The 10,346-nt window shown below is 41.2% G+C and overlaps 2 protein-coding genes across 5 annotated transcripts in view; one reads left to right on the top strand and one right to left on the bottom strand.

Moving 5' to 3' along the window:
- Positions 1-55: 55 nt before the first annotated feature.
- Positions 56-1,039, top strand: MRPL57 (mitochondrial ribosomal protein L57). Its single transcript, XM_008161044.3, has 2 exons — positions 56-148; positions 269-1,039. Exon 2 carries the CDS (start codon positions 274-276, stop codon positions 580-582), a length of 309 nt encoding a protein of 102 aa, XP_008159266.2. The 5' UTR covers positions 56-148; positions 269-273; the 3' UTR covers positions 583-1,039.
- ZDHHC20 (zinc finger DHHC-type palmitoyltransferase 20) overlaps positions 674-10,346 on the bottom strand; it is an 87,445-nt gene continuing 77,772 nt past the window's right edge. For 2 of the 4 annotated variants that reach the window (XM_028138357.2, XM_028138358.2), the window contains exon 13: positions 4,568-9,669. In XM_028138357.2, coding sequence (XP_027994158.1) covers positions 9,662-9,669 — 8 coding nt within the window. In that variant the 3' untranslated portion in view covers positions 4,568-9,661. Of the gene's footprint in view, positions 1,603-2,013; positions 2,133-4,567; positions 9,670-10,346 lie in introns of those variants that run through there. The other 2 variants (XM_054718682.1, XM_054718683.1) reach the window with 2 other exon arrangements.

Genomic DNA, 10,346 nt, shown 5'->3' with positions numbered 1-10,346 from the left:
GCTGGCCCACTGGTCCGCTCTCGCGGGAGCCGAAGTCTCGCGGGAGCCAGCTCCCGCGGAGGAAGCCCACCCCGGGCGGAGCTCACGCACTTCCGGCGGAGCGTCCGTAGGCGTGCGGAGGGGCGCGGGCTCCCGAGGCTTTGGACTGGTGAGTGCCCTGGCTTTCGTGGCCACTCGGGGCCCTGGGTGGGCGATCCCTTCCCCGGAGAGCTGGCTCCCCTGGCGCCGGGCGCGTGGCCAGTCCGTTCCCGGTCTCTGTTCGCCACAGGCGCCATGTTCCTGACCGCGCTCCTGCGCCGCAATCGCATCCCTGGCCGGCAGTGGATCGGGAAGCATCGGCGGCCGCGCGCCGTGTCCTTCCAGGCGAAGCAGAACACTGTCCGCCGCCTGGAGACGGAGGCGGAGAACCACTACTGGCTGAGCTCTCCCTATCTTAGCGCCGCGCAGGAGTTCGGGCACGCCGCGGCCCGCCGGGCGGCCGCCTTCCAGGCCATCAAGGCGGCCAAGGAGGCCAAGTTCCCGCAGCACCGGCGGCTCGTGGACCAGCTCAGCCACCTCAATGTCACCAAGAAGTGGGCCTAACCGCCGCCGCCTACGGGAACCGGAAGCATTAGGAGAATGTGGCCGGTCAGGAAACTTGGCGCGGTCAACACAATACACTGTACAGAAGATATATTGTAGTATTGTACACCTGAAACCTGTATAATTTTATTAACCAACGTCACCCCAATAAGTTCAATTTGAAAAAACGGCCTTTGGACCAGAGTCCTGAGCAGAGCGTTCAGAACATCGGGTCTCCAAGCTCCATTTTTTCCCATGCCATGTTTGTTTCTGCACCAGGGTTCCAGTGATGTGGGATGCATTTTGGGTGAACCTGCGATGAAACTGCAAACTAATCGTTTGAAGTCTGTGACACCCAATGGGTTGCCTAAACGTAAATGAAAACAAGCTTTGTCAGTCAAATATATTCCTAGAAATGTCATTTTTTTCTTCTACCAACTGTGGACATTTAAATGAAGTAAAACGGTTTTTATCAGAACTGTTGCATGAAAGTGTGTTTTTAAAAACTTTATCGGAAAAAAAACTTTATCGGGATAAAATTAACATTGTACAGTTAATCAGTTGTGGATCTTTTCTTTCAAATAACCTTTTTCTGGATAAAAATAGTCAAGCACTTTACACGTGTCACCAGATACAGTAATCCTATTGAGGCAGGTTAGTAAGAAACTAGGCAAATTCCCAGGTAAGTGGAATGGAGAAACAGACAAATGGCTGAACAAACTTGGAACTGCTGATCAGAGATTCTATTTTCCCTAACCAAAGATAATGAAAAGGAAAATGGGGGGCTTTGAACCTAGTTCAGTATCTGGTTAAAACTGTAGTCTTCCTTACCCACGCTGACTGACTTGGGCGGAGCTGCGGGGACTCTCAGGGGCCCACGACAGGAGGAGATATATAGGTCAGAGCCTCCCCTCTTGGATTCGGAATTCCCTGGACTAGCAGATCTGTGAAATAAAGGTTAAACTTTCCTCCCTCAGAGTGCTGGCTGATCCTTCTCCCGTGCATTCTGCCACAACACTAAGAGCAGGTGGCTTAAATCACCTTAGGGAGATAACAAAAAAACACAATTAGAGCCAGACTAATCCAAGATAGAAGTGAAACTAACCAGAAAATGACCCCAAACTTCCTTATACTCTTATTTTAATATATCAGTTACCAAAGGACACATTCAGAAGTCTAGTGAATATTATTGACATACTGCCTTGGAGCCTCCCCTAAAATTCCCACCCATAGAAAGAGATAAAACCCTCAGGACAAAGAACTGGTGTGTGCTCTCTGAGCATGCCAGTGCCCCCTTTCTTCAGGCATATACTTGGCATCTTCTGTCCTAAGGTTCTGGATGAGACCCAGGGGGGCAATGGGCAGCAGCAGCAGCTGTTGCAGACTTACCCCTGGTCCTGCCTCCAGGGGGCCTTTCCTTTGCCTCTCTGGCTCAAGCTTTAATAAACTTACCTGGATTCTGTCTTGAAATTTTCCTGCATGAGTGAAGAATCTGGAGGTTGTCTGACACGTGACAGGTGCAGGACAGCATGGAAGGAGTCCCCCAACACTATCATTTGGGACAGTTTTACCTGTGAGGACACATTTAAGGAACTCCAAAATTACTCTCCCAGTAATGACAGTGACTTGGATTTGGATTGCTTTATAATCCAGAAATCCTTCTGTGTTTAATAGGAAATTTTCCAAAATGCACAGAAGAGAAATATTTCACTGCCTTCTGCCCTCCCCCCCCCCCCCCCGGAAACAAACTAAACATGAGTCCACACAGGTACACAACATGGACCATAAACTTTTAAAACTCAGTGGGATCATACTATGTATATAGATTTCTGCCATTTTTTTCACCTGTTTTTTATTGTTAATCCTCATCCAATAATATTTTTTACATTGATTTTTAGAGAGAGGAAGGGAAGGGGAGAGACAGAAACATCAATGTGAGAGAGACATCCATTGATGGGGGCCAGGGAGCCTGCAACCAAGGACATGCCCTTGATAAGAATTGAACCCTCAACCCTTCAGTCCGAGGGACCAACACTATAACCACTGAGCCAAACCGGCTAGGGCTCACTTAATGTCGAAGATCTTTCCAATGTTATGAATATAAAAATATAGAATCTGTAAGTGGCTTCATTGTATCAACACAGTAACAATTTGGCCAATTTCCTTTGTTGTTAATCCTCCCCAAGGATATTTTTTTACATTGCTTTTCAGAGTGGAAGGAGGGAGGGAGGGGGAGAGAGCAAAACTGATATGAGAGACATCAATTGGTTGCCTCCCACACATGTTCCTACTGGGGGTGGGGAGTGAACTCCCAACCGAGGTATGTACTCTTGACCAGGAATCAAACCCGAGGTCCTTTTGTATGTGGGCTGAAGCTCCAACCATTGAGCCACACTGGCCAAGGTGCCAATGTCCATCAATATTTACTGCTTTTAAAAAACCTCAAATACTAGCCTCATGTGTAGGAAAGATTTTTTTCTTTCTACGTAGGGAAGAACGTAATTCTGTGTTTCTCTCCAGTGTTTCTCCTTTACTACACACGAAACACTTAAGATCACCAAATATGGAGGTTCCCCCCCCCTTTCCCCCCCAGACCAAGCAATTCTTTGCAAAGAATTCTGACACTATCTACCTGGACATAGACTCAGTCCCACAAAACTGTTCCCCACCCTGCTTTAGTTGCCCCTTGCAAATATTAAGTCCCCAAATTACCCACAACTGCTGTTCATCTTGATACAATAAAAAGTTTCCCTAACACCCTCCCCAGTTTGGATCAATTTGCTCCAGCAGCTCACAGAACTCGGGGAAACACTTCAGTTTATTAAAGGATATGATAAAGGACACAGATGAACTGCCAGATGAAGAGATGCATAGAGTGAGGTCTGGGAGGGTCCCAAGCACAGATTTAATCCCCATGGAGTTAGGGTGCCAGCCTGGAAGTTCCCCAAACCTTCTATGATTGGGATTTTACGGAAGCTTCCTCGCATGGGCAAGTGACTTCATTTCCAGCCCCACTTCCCTCTCTGGAGGATGAGGAATAGGTCTGGAAATTCCAAGCTTTTTCTAGTCTTTCTGATGACCAGTCCCCATCCAGGAGTCCACTCAGTCACTTCATTGGAACAAAAGAAGCTTCTAGTGCTCTTAGAAAATTACAAGGGTTTTAGGAGCTGTGCCAGGAACTGGGGGCAGGGACCAATACATATATTTTCTATTATCTCACACATTATACACATCTCTATATGAATTTTTAAAAGTGGGGTTATCAGTAGATTATGTTGTGAAACTTGGACACATATTGTCATATTACTTTTTTTTTTTTTTTACAGTTAAGCCATTTTATACCCCCCACCAAAAATACTTCTTTGCTCATATCCTCAGCAACACTGGTGATTGCCTATCTTAGGCAAAATAATGAAGCTGAGCATCTTTATCCATGCTGTAACCAATCAATCCTATTTTTAAATTTTCATTAATCCTCACCCGAGGATACTTTTTCCATTGCTTTTTATTTTTTTATTTTTTAAATATATTCTTATTGATTTCAGAAAGGGAGAAGGAAAGAGAGATAGAAACATCAATGATGAGAGAGAATCATTGATCGGCTGCCTCCTTCAGGCCTCCTCCTAGGGATCAAGTATTTAACCCAGGCATGTGCCCTTGACTGGAATTGAACCCGGGACCCTTCAGTCCACAGGCCATTGCTCTATTCACTGAGCCAAACCAGCCAGGGCTTCCATTGATTTTTAAAGAGAGTGGAAGGGATGGATGGAGGGGAGAGAGAAAAACATCAACATGAGAAAGAAACATTGATTTGTTGTCTCCTGCACAGACCCCGACCCGGGCTGGGATGGAACCTGCAATCCAGGTATATGCCCTTGACTGGGAATAAAACCCATCTGATACAGAGGTTTTACTCCTGTCTCAGATTCTTCTTGCTTCCTTCAGCAGCCTCAACTATTAACCTGTCCTTTTGGAGGAAAATTGGAACACATATGCCACAAAAGAATTCTACATAAAATAAAATTTATTATTCAGCATTTTGAAAACCACAATTCAAAAACTTCTAAGTGTTTCACAAGTACTTATGATCCAAAAGTTACTTCTGAATTGAAAATTATGTTCAGTAAAAACGAAGTTAAAAACTTTTTGAATAAAGCAATCTATACCTCTGGTCTAGGTAAACTACAATATTGTTACATTCAAATATTAAATGTCTTAGATATAGTTACTCCAAATTATTAGCCAAATTTCTTTAACTAAACATTATTTTACCAGATTTATGACCAAAATAATAGTTATTCTTTCATTTGGCAAACACCACTTTATAACAACAACAAACTGTTCAAATACAGAACTTTATTTAATAAAGTAAGTTATGATTTTTGAAAAAAGTTTAAAACGTTCAGCCTTCATGTTAATGTAGTTAGGCTATCCAAAAGACAAAGCAAGAAATTAACATTAAGTCATGGTCCAGGGTTATATTTATGAAAAACAAATACAAGACTTATGGGACTCAGTAGGTAAAGACAACCAAAGGGAACTGTATTTCAAATCTGTTTAAATAAAAACATGAAAGATCACTTTAAAATAGTGTCCATCTTTTCTTTTAAATGGGCATAGACTCATCTGCAATCATGTACAAATATAATAAACTTGACATAGCTTTCTCAAGCTTTTAATATAAATACAAATCCTTGCTTCCTTATGCAAACCAACAAAATAATACAAAGTGAACTTGTTAGAAAAATATGGACCTTTCTGAATCTATATTGCACTTTAAATTTAAATTATAAAATATAGTAATAATTATATGAAACCCCTAATGACTTATTATTACCTGTATCTTACATATTATTACATCTGGTCTTTATGTTGGCTGAAATGCAAAAATATAATTTAATTTCTTAATAACAGATTAAAAGTATTTTCCATTGATAACAGCACTATTCCTAGAACAAAACATAAGCTAAACATATTTGTCACTATTTGTGCCCCAAATATGCAAATCCTAACACCAAGCCCTTAATATACATTTTTTGCTTTAAAGTTTACTGAATGGAAATCTGACATGTCTGATAATCTTGAAATTAAATACTCGGTAAACAAAGTAAAAATCTGTATTCTAATAGAAATAAAATTCAAATAAACATTGCATATTTGATTTAAACTAATCTTAGTCAAATTAACTTATGACACATTGAATCAGAACCATTAAATATGTAAAAAGATTTTTAAAATCACCCATATGGCCCTGGCCAGTTTGGCTCAGTGGATGGAGTGTTGGCCTGTGGACTCAGAGGTCCCGTGTTCAGTTCCGGTCAGGGGCATGTGCCTTGGTTGCGGGTGCATGCCCAGCGGGGAGTGTGCAGGGGGCAGCTGATCGATGTTTCTCTATCATCGATGTTTCTAACTCTCTATCCCTCTCCCTTCCTCTCTGTAAAAAAAATCAATAAAATATATATTTTTAAAATCACCCATATGTAAAGATGAAACTAAACTCTGTAAACGTGTCCCTGTTTAATAACTACTCTACTGCAGCTGCTCTTTGGTTTGGCAAAGTGATACTGGTCAGATACCGCAGGGACTGAATGTAAGTTTGTACCAGGTAAAATCAAGTCTCTTGTCTACTTTTTTTTTTTAATGGCAATGGCAATACCTGAAATTCAACTTAATATCCTTAAATGTCATCACATTTGTTCAAGTGTTTGAAGGATCAAAGACAGTACTAATAAATTTTCACAAGGCTTCATTTTGACCTTTCTCCCCAAAGAGTGACAGCACTAACCAACACCAGTTGAAATACCAGAGAGGCAGCTGGTCCCTGATTCCCACACTACACCAGTAGGCCCTTGCTGAAGAGTAGTGAATGTGTATGAATAAACTCAGCCAAATATTATTCAGAATGTGGTAAAATGTTGGCCATGAATTAAACCAAAGGTAATTAAAAGGCTTTAACTGAAAATTTCTGAAAAGGTGTTTACTACACTATTAAAGATGATATTGAATAACAGAACTTAAAAGAAAGATTACACCACCACAAAAGTGCCTGAATACACTAAGGGGGTAAATTGTTTCCTCACTTGTTAATCAGGTGCATGCAATCCTGATCTAGATGTAGAAATACTCATAAACAGTGCCAGATCATTTCTGAAAGTATTATGTTTAAAACATTGACTATTTCTTTACTATATGCAAATTGCCAAAATGGTGATTTTGGTTGGTAACTGGTATCACTCATTTAACTCTCATACTTAAAAGTTTTTTATTTTTTTAATTTTTATTTTAAATATATTTTATTGATTTTTTACAGAGAGGAAGAGAAATAGAGAGCTAGAAACATCGATGAGAGCGAATCATCAAGATTATCAAGACTACAGAGTTGAAATAAAAGTGGAAGAATCCATATTATATTTTTAAAGCTACCATATTCCTTCAGTTCAAAGTGGAAACTTCCTTTTAAAATCTAATATTACTATTAGTCAATGGAATTAGGCAAATCCTAGAAATTATAAACCTGGAATAGTTTACTATAAAGCTTATATGGAAAAAAAATAAAATGTATATGACATTAGGAAAGTATAGAGCTATCCCTAGTATACTGTTTGACGTATAGAAGGTACTCCAGAAGTATTTGTTGGATGAATGAAAAGTAAGGTGATTTTGCAAAATCAGAAATCAAAGAATGTTAGAGGTCATCCAGTCCAAGTCATTGGCAACACCCCCTCTTCTCAATCCTATGTTACAGATAAGAAAACTATAAACCTAGCCGAAACCGGTTTGGCTCAGTGGATAGAGCGTCGGCCTGTGGACTGAAGGGTCCCGGGTTCGATTCTGGTCAAGAGCATGTACCTTTGTTGCGGGCACATCCCCAGTAGGGGGTGTGCAAGAGGCAGCTAATCGATGTTTCTCTCTCATCGATGTTTCTAACTCTCTATCCCTCTCTCTTCCTCTCTGTGAAAAATCAATAAAATATATTTTTTAAAAAAGAAAACTATAAACCTAGATAATTATAGATGCTGGTTAACATTTAGCTCTGCTGGCGTGGCTCAGTGGTTGAGCGTCAACCTATGAACTAGGTCACAGTTTGATTCTTGGTCAGGGCACATGCCTGGGTTGTGGGCTCCATTCCCAGTGTGGGGTGCAGGAGGCAGCCAATCAATGATTCTCTCTCATCACTGATGTTTCTATCACTTTCTCCCTTTCTAAAATCAATAAAAATATATTTAAAAAAATTTATCTCTATCCAATTATTTTGGTTTGTGTGTGTATAGTATTTGACTGAACAATATAAATAAGGACTGACATTTTTACATTGTTTCTCCTTTGTAAGATATTGAATTTTTCTTTATAATTAACTAGAGGCGGAGGGGTCCCTCAGCCTGGCCTGCGCCCGCTTGCAATCCAGGACCCCTTGGGGGATGCCAGACTGCTGGTTTTGTGCTGAACCCGCAGCCTGACATCCCGAGGGATGTAGTAGTGCGCAAAACAGCAGGCGGCCAGGGAGGAGCCCGACCTGGGCCAGGGGCTGTGCTGCTCCTGCTCATCGGGGCCCCACTGCACCTGCCATGAGTCTGGCTCCATCAGCTGAGCGGCACTCCCACTGTGGGAGCGCACTGACCACTAGCGGGCAGCTCCTGCATTGAGCATCTGCCCCCCTGGTGGTCAGTGGGTGTCATAGCAACCGCTCAAACAGTCAACTGGTCGCTTAGGGTTTTATATGTATAGATGCAACATTTCTTGCCTCTTAGACTGGATTTCAAAAGGAAAAGAGGGTATGTGTCTAGGTAGAAAGATGTTGCTGTTCAGTCAGATTTGGTATTTTGGATTTAAGAGTGGAATCCACCTTTCAGAGAATGGAAGTTTTAAATGACTACTCAGGTTGCCTGACTGGTGTGGATCAGTGGTTGAGTGTCAACCTACAAACCAGGAGGTCACGGTTTGATTCCTGGTCAGGGCCAGGGTTATGGGCCTGCCTTTGTCCAATATTCCTGAGTTCCTTTGTGTTTTCCTGCATGTATACTAATAAAAATTTTTTAAAAAGTAATTGTAAAGATCCCTCCCCTGTCCCTGATGTCTGGCTGTTCAGATGTCCCCATCTCTTTCATCATTCCCTCTCCCTGCTGCCGTTCCTGACGAGTGTGAGCAGCCTGGCCCCTTAGCTCAGGACGGTCTCCCTGCACCGCACGGCCCCGCCCCGCCCCGCTCCTGTGCTCCCTGCCTCCTCCCAAGAGGCACTTAGGTGCGGAGTGTGCATATGTATGTATGTGTATATTTAAACGTTTGGCAACACATGAGGGACGTTCACGTCAGCTCACTTGTAAATAAAGGTCCTGTGGATCCCGGATCCACAGGAAAAAAAAAAAGTAATTGTAAATCAGAGAGAAACAAAAATATTTTTTATACTACCAAGTTTCCTTTAAGCCTTGGGCACAACACTATACAACATTGTTGTATTAATGCTTAGAACTAAGCCTTCAATTAATTATACAAATGTGCTTCATGTTGTAAATCATTATATTTAGATATTTTAATCCTTCTGTGAGTTACTGTATAGCCAACAATAAAAAATCTTTATTAAAAATGTTGAAAAGTATAAAACAGTATTTATAAATGATCAAACACCCAATCTTTAAAAAGCAGTTATTTCCTTTTCCCTACATAGTACAAGCAACAGTAATTTGGATATTATTATTCAGTGTCAGCCACCATGCTGCCCTAGATGTACTTCACTTAAGAGAATTTTTTAGCCTCCATTTCTGGAGTGAAAATTCACATAGACACCAAGAAATAACTCTGATAATGTAACTTAGGTATCAAAAAAAGATACATATGCCATGTTAACATATGGTCTGACATATTATAGCATTTCATAACAATAAGAGTTATTTGCAAAGTAAAATCAAGTCACTTTGGCAGCTGTAAGTCAATGCTGGACTTAAGATTAAGGCATCTTCCTGCTCTGCAGTAGTGCTTCTGTGGATCCAGGGATCTGTACAAAGGCTTCCTTTTTTTGAAAAAATATATCTTCTGTTATACTTCAATTATTTCATCCCATTGATAATTTTCTTGCAAATAATACTGAAAATATCAGTCCATGTTTTTATAAACCTATAAAACCAGAAATAATTGAGTTATTGGTTAAAACTTGATTTTATATTTCTGAAAACAAGATTTATTAAACGGTTCTGTGGGCTAAGATATAAAGCTACTACTAATATAACAAGATAGGAAATAAATATTTTAATACTGCTATACTGTAATAATGATTTTTGTAAGCGGTAAATAAAGGATATCACTGACTCTCTTCCTCTGAAGCATCAAGAAAGCATTTTAAAACAGGCAGACTCTCAGGGTTCTCCCTTACTGTTAACTTGGACATAATCTGAAGAGTCATCTTATCCACACCTTTCTAAGACTGTTGAAAGGATGTAGGGAAGACTCACAGCAATAGTTCTAGGAACTTCAGCTGGGGATTCCCAATCATCACAGACAGCAGCTACTAGTCTGCCTACAGCAAGAAGAAATAAAGCCAGGACTGAGGCCCAGCTGCTGTGCCCGTTCTCGGTGGCACCGACAAGTGCTCCTGCTGCTCATCTTCCGAGCCCAGCCTGCGCCACCTTCCGTGAGCCTGCCAGAGTGCCTGTGTTCTGATTCTGTCTGGGTCTCAGGCTCTAGGTCCTTGGTACTGAACTGAATGCTCATTGCTCATGGCAAATGCCTGCAAGGAAGCAAAGGCTTCCTTAAGACTGCAGATGACGCTTTTTAAAAAATGAGCTCATGACAAC

This window comes from Eptesicus fuscus, chromosome 7, assembly GCF_027574615.1.
Source record: "Eptesicus fuscus isolate TK198812 chromosome 7, DD_ASM_mEF_20220401, whole genome shotgun sequence".
Lineage (NCBI taxonomy): Eukaryota > Metazoa > Chordata > Mammalia > Chiroptera > Vespertilionidae > Eptesicus > Eptesicus fuscus.
Note: the sequence above shows the minus strand (reverse complement) of the source record. Positions and strands in the feature narration are given on the sequence as shown.

What these genes read in the sequence shown, in the direction of transcription:
- MRPL57 (XM_008161044.3), top strand. Translation starts at nt 274, where the DNA reads ATGTTCCTGACCGCGCTCCTGCGCCGCAATCGCATCCCTGGCCGGCAG.